General features: G+C 41.8%; 1 protein-coding gene across 1 annotated transcript; it reads right to left on the reverse strand.

Moving 5' to 3' along the window:
* Positions 1-1,128: 1,128 nt before the first annotated feature.
* Positions 1,129-13,760, reverse strand: LOC138209141 (uncharacterized). Its single transcript, XM_069167523.1, has 19 exons — positions 13,351-13,760; positions 12,994-13,152; positions 12,153-12,271; positions 11,895-12,066; positions 11,314-11,426; positions 10,063-11,230; positions 9,331-9,455; positions 7,034-7,280; positions 6,640-6,767; positions 6,441-6,537; positions 6,199-6,321; positions 5,739-5,911; positions 4,857-4,954; positions 4,209-4,336; positions 3,750-3,930; positions 3,396-3,534; positions 1,490-1,566; positions 1,245-1,288; positions 1,129-1,149 (listed from the first exon to the last, which is right to left on the reverse strand). Exons 1-17 carry the CDS (start codon positions 13,559-13,561, stop codon positions 1,492-1,494), a joined length of 3,456 nt encoding a protein of 1,151 aa, XP_069023624.1. The 5' UTR covers positions 13,562-13,760; the 3' UTR covers positions 1,129-1,149; positions 1,245-1,288; positions 1,490-1,491.
* Positions 13,761-14,588: the final 828 nt, after the last annotated feature.

The following is a 14,588-nucleotide window of genomic DNA, read 5'->3' on the forward strand; positions in this document are numbered from 1 at the left end:
GGGCAAAGTGTTTTGAGAGGGGCAGAATGTCGCTGTCCAAGACCGAAGGTGTGTCAGGTCAGGAGTGCAACCAAGAATATGCTTGCGGTTTTTTTTTTTTTTTTTTTTTTTTTTTTTTGGGGGGGGGAGGGAGTGGTGCACCAGGAATTTTTCCGCCAGGGTCAGACTGTCAACACAGAGTTCTACTGTGAGGTACTGAGGCATCTGAGGGAAAACCTTCAGCGCAAACAACCTGAACTGTGGGTTCTCCGACACGACAACGCACCGGGTCACAGCGCATTATAGACACACAAGTTCCCCGTCCACAACAACTATGGCAACAGAACAATCATTGCCCCCCCACCACCACCATTACTCCAAGGAAGAGACTCCTTTAGGTTTGATCTCGACTTCTCGTCCTTACAAAAGGAAAAAAAAAGAAAAGTCTACTTCCACCACTTCTTTGTCTTTTACATAATTTTTTTGTTAATTTATCTTAAGCTGTGGGGAATGTCCTTTCAAATACTACAAGAAAGATGAAATGACAAAAAAAAAAAATGTGGCAACATAATTCAATATTTATCAGCTAATTTTGCTGGAATGGTTCATGGTAAATGACCTCAAAAGTCAAAAGAGCTACACCGAGTTACAAGTATCATGCATTTAATCAGATTACCACACAGTAAACATGGAGCCGTGTCATGTTCCAGCCAAGGAATACATTAGACATTACACAGCAGGAACCCAGCAGCTCATTTTGGCCCCAGCACCCGCAAGCAAGTTAATCTGGCTGTCTGTGTCATCAAGCCCGGGTGGAGATACTTAAAGTTTCCGTTCAGATATAATTCCTACACGGATGCGTTTGTTCCCCTCGCTCAGGGAGGATTGGTTACATCCGTAGCCGCCAGTTATTTTGCTCAAACATGTATATTTTAACTGCAGTAAACCTACAATATGTTGCACATAACGTGCGACGAAGCAAGCCAGTTTGAGTCCGTCAGGCTCAGTCCACCCCACGATGGCCATGTGCCCACGCAAACAATGCTGCCTCTCACTTTTCAATGAATGTAACTTCCTTCTGTGAAACCTAATAGCTGTGAGCTCAGGAACAAAAACACTCACACCCTGAGTGTTATTTAAGACTTTTATTGGTGATTAAATGAGTGACATCTGGGATGTGAAAAAGAGAAGAAAAGGGGAGATATAAATCAGAATTAAAACATAATTGTGGTGAATAAAAACAGGAGCTCTACACAAATACTTACCAGATTATCATCTTGAAAAACTTCAAGAGGCGTTCATGTCCTAACTGAAAAACAGGAAATAGATCAGTCTTAATAAATAATTCAAAACTCTCCTCATTACTAAAACATTGCCCTGCTGTCATATGGAACTGCAGCTACTGCTGACTCTCAGGCTGTTTTCTGCGAGGTGGAGGAGGGTTGTAATCAGGGATGTTTCTACAGAGTTCATCAGGGTGATTTGGGGACACGGAGGTAATTTTCCTCACCGTCACTGGCCGAAGCATCCCTCAACACAAGGCCCATCACGTGGCGAGCAGATTTCAGTTGAACACATGAAGTAGATCTTAGAGGGAAGCAGAATTAGAGCGAGATTTTAATGTGGTGTCCAGTCTCAAGAGTGAGCAATGGATTATGACAAACAGCTGCTGGCGATTTTGATTTGGCCACAATTTGCAGTTAACAAAATGGCTTGTCCACATCTTGAATGCTGACTTAAGAGATGGTTCAGTTCACCAAGAGTATATGCTTCTGCTAAACAAACAGATAACCTGCATGAATTTAAACGGAGGGAACAGTCACATGCTTTTACATTGTGTGATTACTTCACGTGTCAATATATTTTTTTCAGACTGGTTTTGTCATGAGCATTTTCATACAAGATACGTATGGTGTGGTAAAAAAAAAACAACATTTTATTTTCTGAGAAAGCGGTCATTTTTCTGAGCATATTTATTGCAAATATAGGCATCAACCAATCACAATATGCAGTGTTGTTTACTGCATTTTTCACACCTTCAGTGTGTAAAGACCTTAAGACTTCATCCATTCTCTGGGGGATAAATTCAGGCACTTTTGTCAGACACCTATACGTGTAAACTTTTTTCTTGCTGCAACACATACAAACTATAAGATAAGAATGATCAATGCAATAGTTTGAGGTTTGGGGAAATACATAAATTCACTTTCTTGCCAAAAGTTAGATGAGAACATAGATATCACTGTCCTGTCTGCCTGTTAAATATTACAGTAAAACTAGCAGCTCATCAGCTTCGGCTACATCCATATTGATACGCATTCGTTTAAATCACTTTATCACAGCTACATTTGCGCCTGGCGTCCACGCTACTCCACGTCTTTGAACCCCTAACAAGGAGACTTTTGAAAACACTGCTGGCATTGTTTTCATTTATGAACACCGGGATCACATTTTAGTCCCGATGGGCGGAAATGATGACTTTTAAAAGACGATTACACAGACACACATGGCCGCTTGCTGACTGCATTAACAGTCACAATGTGTCTTTCCCTGATTTGTCAGGCCCCCGTTATGTGCCCCTTTTCCACAAAACAAACAAACCTTTATCACCAGTGGCTCATTAAACATGGATAACAAGTTATAGACGTTGATGACCTTGTTTTCAATGGTAGCAGTTGTGCTGTTAAATTCTGCATTTCATAATACTACTAGTGCCAACATTAGCCAGAAGAAAGCTATCTTTTGAGCAATTTGTGTTAAATTGTGTGTCCAATGGCCTTATCAGCCCTACAGGGAGCGCCACAGTATTTGGTGACCCATCAGATTCTGTGACGTGACCTGGTTATACAATATACAAAGTGCCAAATTAACGCAGAATAACACTGCAAGGGTCAACTGACTCAATATCTGCCAAACATCTCACTAACAAACACAATGTATGCTATGCTCACTGTGTACTAAGTAGAACCCATGAAAAACAAAGCCACGGCAACACTTTGAGAGTGTGCAGTATCTATCAAGTGGGCACTACCCTTCACCGGTGTTTCGTCAAGTTAGGCCCGCCTGTGGAAGGTTCAACAGCAGTCCTGGCGTCCCAGGACTACTCTCCTCAATGCTCACACCCACTACCCTTGCTTAACATCTAGAATCACTTGTGCCGACATACTTTGGCAACGTGATATTTGCTCAAAGTCACAAGATCATATGTGCTACCCACGACCACCACAACTATTCTTTCTCCACTAAATCCAGAGACTATCCTGCTAGTATGACTTGAGCCTACGTACTCGTACACTAACCATCTCGCTGCTAATGCCTAAACCTAACGAACACTGCAGCTCACAGAATCTGAAGGGTAACCGAATACTGTGTAACACTAGTTTTGGGTGAAAATGATACCAAATATACATCCTTACCTCTTCATTTGGGTCTTTGAACTCGCCATCAGGAAGGAACTGGAAGGTGCTGATTGTGAAGCGGCGGATCTGAGGAGAGTGTGGTTGAGGAACAGACAGCTCAGCCTGTGGTGTGGCTGGGTCCAAGGGGTTGGGACATCTAGGGAATAACATAGACAGGCAAATTAGCTATAAGGACAATAGTTAACAAAACTATACTTCCTTTCACTTTCCCTTGGTAGCTCTCTTCAGCAAAATCACAATGAAAAATTATATATTTTTATGCAGTAAATCATAATTTTTGTTCCTTTTCTGCTGAGCGCAGTGTCGTTTTTTTGTTCATGTTCTCGTCAAACAGGAGATGTTTCAACATACCCGTTGTAAAGCAGCACCCACACAGCTTTTCCAGAGCGGGGGTAGGCCACGCAGAAGTGCACCAGCAGCACTAAACTGGGATCAGGAGAGTTGAGCAGCCGCACTTCCAAATAGAGAGGTTTCCCCAGCAACATCTGCAGGGGCTGGTGATACTGAGGGTAGTAGCTCTTGTACTGGGCATCTGATACGAGATGGGTGTATAGAAATAGAAGGATATTATTTCCTGAACTGCATTTCACCCCCTCAAATCCAGGCAGAAGTTTTCCTAGAGCTGACTTGGATATGTTAGGAGCATTCATACAGTGCTGAAATACTGGCTTGTACCTGTTCAATTTGATACCTAATTATTTAATTTCTTTCTATCTCAACCCTTTATAAACTTGATTTATCTGAAACACAAAAATATTGTTTCTTTCATATCGAAAAGCAGTTGTCAGTGTTTAAATTAAAATTGTTTACCTTTGGCAACCCTGAGCTGGACTCCGAACACCCCGTGGGTCTGAACTTGAGGACCAATTGTGGGCGTTTTAACCACGTAGCTCACAGACAAAACCGTTCCCGGCACAAACCTGCACTCTACCAACAACCTGAGAGTGGTGGAGAGGACAGGGAGCATGATAAATAAAATCTGTACAGTTTATTTATTGTCATTTCTTCCCTTATTTGATAGTTGAATGTATAACAAAAGGAGAATGACATGCAACAAACCGTCTTCTATAAATCCATATTTGACTGTGACTGTTTGGATCAACTATGAACCCATTTGATTTCTGACGTTGTCGGACGACAACATGTTTTAAGACCCAGCTCTGAGTGACCTTAAAGGAACAGTGCATAAGATTTAGACGTATTTGAACATGGTAGCCCATTCTGCCTCTTAATGGTCAATAAAGTTGATCTCACACAGTTAACCTGTGTTTTTGTTTATTTTGTCTAACGATAAAGTGATAATAAAATACATCATCTTGATAATAACTGCTGGTTAAAACAGTAGTGTATTTAAAACAGAAAAAATATGTAAATGAGAAACTGTGTAACTGTGTAACTGTGTAAGACAATTCACTGTGAACAGTGTGGGTAAATGAAGGGTTGGCAACATGCTCTGACCTGACAGGAGAATCTCTTGTGATGGTGCCATAATTGAGGCTGATGATCTGAACCTTGTTGATGATCTCCACCATATAGACGACAGTCTTCCCCACCACCTGTTAGGACAGAAGTGGACATGCAATTTTGTTTGTAAACTGTAATAAATACAAAAAATGTGGTGGTTGCCGGGATTATTTTCAGATAAATAACCAATCCCATGAAAAAGATATTTAAAAGTGTTACTGAACTAAATAAACTACAGCAGTCATGTCTATCTTACTGAAGGAAGATGTTAACCAGTACAACAGTGTGGCTCATTGATGTCTTCTCGATACTGAATCAACTTGTATGTGATCATTTTTTTTCTGGAAATTAGGTTTGAGAAATTGAAGGTACACTTGACAACAAAGCAAATATATGTTTACAACATCATATTTTTGGAGGGGGATCAATGTCTGAAGTTTTACACAATACTCCATTTAATGTTTCCCAAATTTGAGTGAAAAGGCTTCAGTGATAAAGACTCTTGTCCTTGGATTACAGGATGAGTGTCAAAGTGTTTCCCATTCTAAAAAAAAGTCTCTCAAAATAGACGTTGGAAAAAGCGAGTTGTCTGATCATCATGGTTGTCTTATATTTGGTCCAATATGTAGTTTTGGAGTAACAATGGACCTCTATGGTACATCATAGAAATGAGCTATCAGACTCTTGCCACACAGGAAATACTTGCAAGATCAGTTCATTGTTTACTTGGGTCTTTTCATGAGATTTATTACTAAGAAAAACATCAAATATCACCAGAGATGTTCTTTAAAATCAACAATGTGTTAACTGGATCAAACAGTCCAAAGAGTCCAAACACGCAATTCTTACCAATTCTTTTACATAATGTTTTCTTACCACTCTGCGCGTGCCGCAGCTGTCCATCGGGATCTTGAACAAGGCGTAGTCAGAAGTGACTCTCTGAGGTTTGCAGGTGGAGTTACTGGCAGCGACAAGCAGGGCAGGGTAAAGAGGGGGGTCCGTGAGGGAGGCGGGTACCGAGAAGACAAAGTGGCGGTCAATAGTGCACTCTGGAGGGGGACACAAACACACACAGATACACAGGCACAGTTATGTAAAGGTCAGATGAACAAAAGGTCAGAAATCTCAGGAGGCAATTGATAAATGAGACCCAAGGTATCTTATACCCTTTTCACATTCTGTGTCACTGCCAACTTGAATCACGCTGTGCAGGCCGTGAATGTGCCTCTTTACACATCCAGCAGCTGCAGCGCTTACATTTGCGTACTCTAAACAGCTAAACTGTACTCAGCTAAGTGGCGTGAAAATGCCAGTGGGGAAACAGACTGCAGCTCACCATCCATGGGGTAGTAGCAGGCAGGGGGGTGCTTGTTGAAGCAGCAGCCCATGGAGAGGCACTGTGGCTGAGATACAGAGCCGGATCTGCAGGGGAGACGCTGTTCGTTGGGAAGGTTGCACTCTGAGGGACAGCACGACAAATGTCAGCCGCACAGTTAAAATAACTCTGAATGGCCTGAAGAAAACGCCCTTTGGCAAATTGAACAGCCTTTCAGAGGAGTAAACATAAAATCTCTCCACCTTGTCCCGACCCTGGGATGACAACTGGACAGGAAAACTGAGCTTCCTTCCTCTCATTTACCGTCACGTAGCTGACAGTGATGATGTACATTTTACCCTTTAAAGAGAAAAATGTTTATACAAGAGTTAATAGGTACATAAAACGGTCCATTATACAAAAAGGTCATGTGCTCAGTGTGAAATCCGAGTCAATACTTGCCAGCACACTCGTATAACAGCGCGAGTGGAGTCGCAGAGTCAAATGGATTTTGCCATCTTTGCCTTTGCTTGCAGAATACCCACAGTGCTTTGGGGCTTCCTGGAGGTTCATTTGGTTTCCCTTGATGTCTGAAAAAAAAACAAAAACACATGGTAACATACAGTAAGTAATTTTTGTGTAGACTTTAAATGGCACAATTATAGCTCTCAGCATGGCGAGGCACAGAGTTTAAGTGTTCCCCAGTCAAAAGAAAAACAAAGCCTGCCCTGACCCCCACCCTCCGTTCACTGTACAGGAGAGGCCCTGAACCATTCTAACAGTCAACTCATGCAGAGCTGATGGCTACCATATGCACCTGGAACATATACACAACTGTACACAAGCCTGCACATACCTTTAACAACTATTTCTGAGATGGGACCAGGGGGGAGCTCCACAGTCATCTGATGGGGGGTGCAGAAGACTTTAGTCTGCAGGACCACAGTCGGGCTGATTTTGGTGGGGCTTGCTGCAGTTGGGAGTGGGGTAACTGGTGTGGGAGTTTCAGGGGTACTTTGATACGGGCACTGCAGGTCCACAGTCCTATACTGCGCCGTGGATAGGTCCCAAAACCTTAGAGGCAAGGAGATGGTCGTGGGAGTCTGAAGCGAGAGAGAAATCAATAGAATCAGTATGAGCAACCACGCACCGTTTCCAGTTAAAAATAAAGTCTTCGAACTGAGCTCAACTCACAAAAACCTGAAGTGCTCCTCAGAAGGATTGCACACAACATAAAAAAAAAAAACTCCACCCAGTTCAGATGTGTGCAGAGCAAATGCTGCATATAGTCCATAAGGGATTAATCATAAATATGAGCTGCTGAAAGAACTGCTGGTCTGTGTTCGACATATAAATGGGACTGCTGTCGTGAATTACAGCTGTGACAACCCAAGTGGTACAAACTGCCAGCATCAGCAATACGAAACAAAGTTGTATTTGGTGGTGTCGCTGTATTGCTCTGCATTGCTCTGCATTATATGTAAAGACATTTTAAACATTTTATCCTCCCACTTATTTACACGGAGGAGAAAAAAATGTAAAAGACACTAAAAGAAGCACAACACTGGTCCTTACATCACTGCAGCAGCTGTCTGTGTGTCAAAGAATAGATTTTTAAATCTTTTTAAACGTCTATGAAGCACAAAATGGTCTCGGGGCCTAAATACATCTCTCATTTACATTTATGTTATGGAGTTTCCAGACCCCTCAGGTCATCTGTTTACAAGTTTACTCAGTGTTCCCAAAATCAAAACTGAGCAAGGTGAAGCTGCTTTTAGCTTCTCTGCTGCACACCTGAGGAACAAACTTCCTGAATACCCGAGGTCTGCTAAAACTGTCAGCTCATGTAAATCAGGGTTTGAGCTTTATTGTTTGCTAAGGCTTGAAACTAAACTGCAATTCAAATGTCTTTTACATCTGTGCCTCCATATAGCAAGGCTGTACAGCCTTGTCTTTATTGTCCTTTAAATGTAACTTTAATTTCTCTGTGTATTTGTATGCCTCTATAAAGCACTTAAATGGAGTCTTAATGGTGCTTTAAATAAATAAACTCGCCTTGAAAAAAAATCTAATAAAACAGCCACAAACTCCAAACTCAGCTCAACTAACACTGAAAATGAAAACATTTTTGTCTTTTACTCTGTCAAGTCATTACAATTAGTATTGATTGCCATGGTGCTATAGGATTTCCTCTGAGCTCGACTGTCTTCATGCATCTGATGTGAATGTTATATTGCAAATATATTAAAATTTTATGTCATTCAAATTTAATGTCAATGAGGGCACAGTTGTTGTATTACATATTGTAGTCTGTAATTAATGTCAAAATGCTTATTTTTTTTTTTGGACCAAAGTTTCTGATCCTGCACACATAACACTAAGAGCCTGATTTATTTAAATCTCAAATAAAGGGTACTAAATTGTGTGTTAATTCCAAAAATGTGCACATTTATTTTGCACCAGTTTTGCAGGCAATTTACTAAGAGTAATTGTGTCATTGATATCAGCTGCAAATCGCTGTAATGAGGGGTTTGAAATGCTTCTAACAAACACTGAGCAGCAAGTTCAGCACTGTCTGTGATGAGCAGGTGACTTCATTCAGTGGAAACCTTATGAAGCTACCTGTGAATTCTGTGGGACACAGCATTCAGGACCTGGAACAGCAGGACACCTGAAAAATGGGATTGTTATATCCCGGCAGTGATGCCTACAGAAGTTTTTTTTCTTTTTGTTCTAATTACTAGTATTATGTGGCTCCTCCTTGTTGTTGGCTGTAAATCATCATTCAGCTCATTCAATAACTCAAAAAATTTAAATCGCTGGACAGACAAAATGTCTGAATAATTTTTGACATCTCAGAAATGTGTGTTAAATTGCACATTTGAAACATGCACTCCTCACTGCACATCATTAATAGATAAACTTGGAAAACATTTTGCAGATGGTGTGAAGTTTGCACTTGATTTTACACATGCAAGCCTTTAGTAAATCAGACCCCAAGACTTTATGGTGTCCAAGAACTTTTTGGAAACTGAGCATCTCAAACGTCAACATTTATGATCCTATACACACACAGAGAGGTGTTTAAAGTAGAGCAGTTACATAAAGATTACATATGTGCAGGTAGTGACAAATCATTAAGCAGGGTCTCACCCATAATTGGCTGTGACATGCAGGCAGAGGAGTGCGGAGGATTACCCCAGAGCCCTCAGCCATCTGCAGCATGTACCCACAAAGTGGAGACACACTGGAGAGGAACAGCCATGCCTTTATTTGGTCTGATGAGGAAACAATGGTTGTTAGATCTTTTGATATATTGCAAAATTTTACAGTAAAATGTATTCATTTTCATTTGAGAAGTAAATGCCGATTCAGAAATACGCCTGGAGCGTCTCTAAGCAAACTGTCACATAGCTGATAACAAGATAGGTGTTCATGGGACCAGCAACAGTATATTCTTCTGAGATAAAGGCACTTTATCTATTGACTTGTGTTTAAGAATTAAGAAAAAGAGATTACTAATAATAGAGAAATTAGCTAGTGTTTTAATAAACAATTAATTGTCATTTTTCCAAGGAAAAGCGTTGAATGTTCTCTGGTTCTAGTTTCTCAAATGACTTGTCATTACTAAATAAAATATATTTAGGTTTTGAGTAGATTGTCACACATGTTATGTGTATGGATGCTGCATTTACTCCTATGATTCTTCCTGTGCAGCACCTAGAGCTTTTTTTTATAGGATGCTGAAAAATAAAAATGATTCACATGTGGCCTTGAAGAGATTGTTCAAGACGAACAGTGGTCCAAAAAAAAGATTCTGTTTTCTTTTTGACATGAAAAGCCAAACTTACCACAAACACAACAAGCACTTGCACCAACACTGACCTTTGACCTGGATGGAGTTTGGGCGAGCAGAAGGCAGGAAGACGACCATCCTCTGTGGAAGACATTGAAGACGGGGAGTCTGAGGACTGGGCAAGGGCGGGGCGGAGGGAGTCGTGGTGGGGGCTGGAGGCATTTTTGAGGTGACTGGTGGTGGAATCCCTGGATACTGAGGCACAGGGGCGTAGGGTGGATGGTAGTGTGGCGGGTACACAGTACGGTAATAAGGATTGGGGTAAGAGTAATGGCTACAGACGGTGTAAGGCAGGCAGGTGTCGTGTGGAGCCACTTGTTTCTGAGGGTCCTCGTAGGCAGGTGGTAGCGGTGTGGGGATGTGGAAGTAAACGGGTCTTTGGAAGTAAATCTCGCGGGAGGGATAACTGGGACTGTCAGTGGTGGTGGTTGTAGGGCTCGGTGGTGGGGCGGCTGTAGGATGTGAAGGGTAGGAAACTGTCCAATGGGGATAGTGAGAGCTGTAGGGAACGGGTGGATACAATGGACTGACTCGATAGTGTGGCCGTACAGGTTGTTTTGGTGGAGAGGGAGGAAGAAGAGGAGACTGCGGGCTTGGAGGGAAAGGAGGAGGTGCTTGGGTCACTGGTGCTGCAGTGGGTACAGGATAGAACGGTATCTGATGGTAGTACGGAGAATAATAAGGCCTTGCTGGAGGTTTGGGTGGAGGAGCAGTAGTCGTAGTTGCAGTTGGAGAAGCAGGGTTTGGAGCTGGTGTGACTGCAGGGTAATATAATGGCCCATAGGGGTAGTGCAGGCCAGATGGGTAGTGATAAGGCCCAATAAACTTGCCAGGCCCTGTAGGGTAGAGGAGCTGCTGCTGCCGTTGAGGTCCACAAGGACGGCCTGTGGTGGGCTTAAGTCGATGGGGGGGTTGCGAGCCAGGTGGGTAGACCTTGGGCAGCTGGGGGAAGTGGAGACCAGGGTAAGGGTGGTGGGGATGGACTGGAAGTTGTACAATCTGCTTCTGGGTTGGAGGTTGAGGAGGTGGAGGAGGAGGAGGAGGAGGGGCCGTGGGTGCAGGGTTAGCAGGATCTGGGATGTCAGGAAACTGTTGAGGAGACCAGGGTGGAGAGGGGACGTAGGGGAACTGAGGACTGATTGGGCAGGAGAGAATGTACTCCTGAACATCTAACATAAGCTGGAGGTGCAGACCATCCTGTAAACAAGTGGCACAAAAAAAAATGTATTGTTAGAAACCAGCAGCCTGCCCCTATAATCCATTTAATTCAGACAACTTACTCCACGTTTGATACAAGGAGCACTGAAGGGGATGAAGAAGGTGGGCTTCTGAGACTGGGAGTTGACACGGTACGCACACTGTTCAGATACAAACGGACCCCAAGCTCCCTTCACTGTAAAACAAATTACACACATTTTTATACTAGTTTTCACTCAATAAAAGATCAACTTCAGGGATTTAGTTACCAGGGAATTTGGGAATATTGATAGCTCTATAAAAGTTTACATTCCATAGTTCAAAACATAAATTTTTAGGCTGTTTACACCATTTTTAGGGACAGTATATTTCCTGGAAATAACTGTGTAATCATGCCAATTACAGGGAGAGTTTGGAGCTCAGTTATAAAATATGTTTGTTCACAATCTCTGAATGAACTGCTGAAATTTGGAATATAATTCAGATAAACATGGATTTTAAATATAAAATCCCTCATTTACAAACGAATTATTATATTCACAGTATAATTCATGTGGATAGTGTGATACTACAATGTTAAACACAACGCTTAAAGTCAAAAGCACTACCTTTAAAGTGTGTATATTCAAAAACAATCATTGATCTGCCAGTAAAGCCATGGTACCTGTGACTCCCAGCACGGTTACATCCTGCTCCTTCCCACATATCGGCACTGCCATGCCGAACGGCGAGCAGAAGACGGAAGGGGCCGGGAGGACAGCAGTGGACGTCTGCATCGGGCAGGAGAGCTTCAGCGGGCTGCCAAACCACAACATGGGCAGAACGTAACTTCCATTCTGACAGGAAGAAACACAAATAAATGAGGGAGTGACAAACACAGGAGCGAAGACTGGTGGGAATATGATGCGGGATCTGCTGTTACCGCCTGGGTGATATAACATGCATCATATGGCACCATCATCTCAAGGTCACTCCATGACGTCCTCACAGAGTAACCACAGTATGGAGGCAGCTGGAGGACAGAGATGGGAGACGCTTCGTCTGTAGAGACAACATGTTGGTTTCAGCTTTTAAAAAAAAGGTGAAGATTTGTTAATTTTCTTTAAGATCAGCAATTTTTTTAATGTCTTGGATTTTCCGCAGGCAATCGGCAGACATCATCTTCAACTCTGTAAAATTGGGATGATCTCATGTCAATTACTCTCCTCATGCAGGATGCTATACCATTTGTGTATATTAGTCAAGTTTAAGTAATGCTATGTACAGACCCATTGTATATATTCCTTAATATCTGTTTGTTGGACTAAAATTATGGTTGACATAAGTGTCTGGCCACCTTGACTATGTGCTGCACTGTTATTTTGAAGTGGTTTTCTTTTATGTGTATGGTTTATTGTTGTATGGGTTTTTTTCTTAAAAAAAAACTGAGAATAAAAACATGGAAAAATAAATTGAGATTAACCATTATCTCCTTTATCTGACATTTACAGCACAAATGACAAGTTCGTTTATATAAAAAATAAAAAAAGGAGGCAGGCTAATCAATAATTAAAATAATAGTTAGCTGCAGCCAAAGCTGATTTAAAGAAAGATCAATAGTGCAGAGATGTGAAACCAAAGACTTGTTGCATCATTATCACATCATTTTTCCAGTTTATACCAGCAGGCAGAACAAAACCTTGAAAAACATGCATCTGAAATGAGGGCCCAGCTTTTGCACGTAAACCATGACCTCGGCACATTTTCTACATAGTTCATCTCACCTCTGTCCACCAGCAAGTGTGTGAGTCCTTGACCTGAGGCAGTGAAGGTCATGACATTATCATCACACTCTACCAAAGGCCTCATGGCCTGCCACTCAGAGAAATGTGGACTAGAGTCAGAGGACAGGCCCAAAACCTTCCCCTGGACTCCAGGAAAACCTGGAGGAGGGAAAAAAAAAAACAAACATGTAAAGAAAGAAAAGGGTTTGTTCTACACCCCTCGTCTTATATTTCACTTCTTTTTTTTTCAGTTCTCTTGAGTGTCCCAAGGCCCAACGCAACTTTTTCACCCTATATGCAGTATCCAGCTACTTAACACCTGTGAACTGATTAAAATAAAATAAGAGTTGCATTTACCAGTAAAATCTGCTTGATATCCATCTTCAGAGTCTGGAGCTAAGGACTTTGATTTCGAGCTGACAGAACCATAAGTCCAAAACCAGCTGCGGGGCGCAAACGCTGTGCCAGTTGCAAGTTTTGTTCCACTGGAATATGGGAGCTGTTTCCCGGGAGAGGCAGTAGATTTAGTCCGATGGTCGTAGTGACCAGGCAGGTTGGATTTGCGCATATTAAGGCCCCAGTTAACCTGTTCAGAAGAGAGTCGATGCTCCTGCTTTACGTCCTTGTCTCGTCCAGTCCCCTTCCACCTGGTGGGGCCTGAGTCTAGAACTCGGTGGGTCGTGAAATAATCCCGCCACTGTCCCACAGTTACCGGAGAACAAAGCGGAAATCTGTTCAAATAAACCGCCGCCACAAATAAAAATAAAGTTATTCCTCTTTTCTGTTCGCAAGACATCGCTGGATTGTTGGCGCGTTTTGCTTACGTGCACACAGAGGCGTCCCCTCGACACAGGCGATCAATTAAGAGTCATCGGGCACGAGCCAATTATAAAGCCACAAGTGCAAGGATGACAAAAGCTTCATGGGAAATGTGATGAAATGAATTCAAAAACAGCTGGTCAATCTTTCAGCCAGGCGTCTAAATATCACTGTACATTAATTTTCTGAGTAAATATATCAGTTTGGTCAGTAATTTGCAGTTTATTCACACAGGTATGATTTGTGAGGTCATATTGGGGATCCATTAAAGGATTCTTCCAGTTTATAATGAGTAATTAGGCTCTGAAGTCTGACGTCGTTTAACCTCAGAAAATTGGACTTGGGATTCATCAGAATGCTTTTGAAGCTCAGTAGCTTGTATTTGTCAACCCAGTGGCTATAGCCTGTAATGATATGCAGATGAAAAACATGTTCAGCTTTTAAAATTTTAATGAGTCATTTTGATCATGAAGCTTTTATGCTGTCGCTAATTTGAAATTTATATGAAGTTGGAGGCTTGTGTTAATCTGCAACTAACAATTATTTTCAATATCAATGAACCTTTCACTTATTGAATATCCTCTATAAAGATTTAAGAAAATCAGGAAAAGTTCAAAGTGACATCTTCAAATGTCGAACAACGTATTCAGTTTACTGTCATATAAAACAGAGAAAAGAAATCCCCATTTTAGAGGCTGAGAACAGCATTTTGAAATTGTTGCTTAAAAAGTGACCTAAGTGGCTAGCTTTTTATGTAAATGATGCTCTAAATGGTT

The sequence above is a fragment of the Embiotoca jacksoni genome, unplaced genomic scaffold, assembly GCF_022577435.1.
Source record: "Embiotoca jacksoni isolate LCO1_2020_lvr unplaced genomic scaffold, fEmbJac1.0.p SCAF_4, whole genome shotgun sequence".
Lineage (NCBI taxonomy): Eukaryota > Metazoa > Chordata > Actinopteri > Embiotocidae > Embiotoca > Embiotoca jacksoni.

Bases quoted from the DNA above. Each gene is read 5' to 3' on its own strand.
- LOC138209141 (XM_069167523.1), bottom strand. From the start codon at position 13,561: ATGCGCAAATCCAACCTGCCTGGTCACTACGACCATCGGACTAAATCT. The intron at 9,456-10,062 runs GTCAGTGTTGGT...TTTCCTCATCAG, and splicing joins AAACTCCATCCAGGTCAAAG to ACCAAATAAAGGCATGGCTG. The intron at 6,322-6,440 runs GTGGAGAGATTT...GCTGTCCCTCAG, and splicing joins CATCCCAGGGTCGGGACAAG to AGTGCAACCTTCCCAACGAA.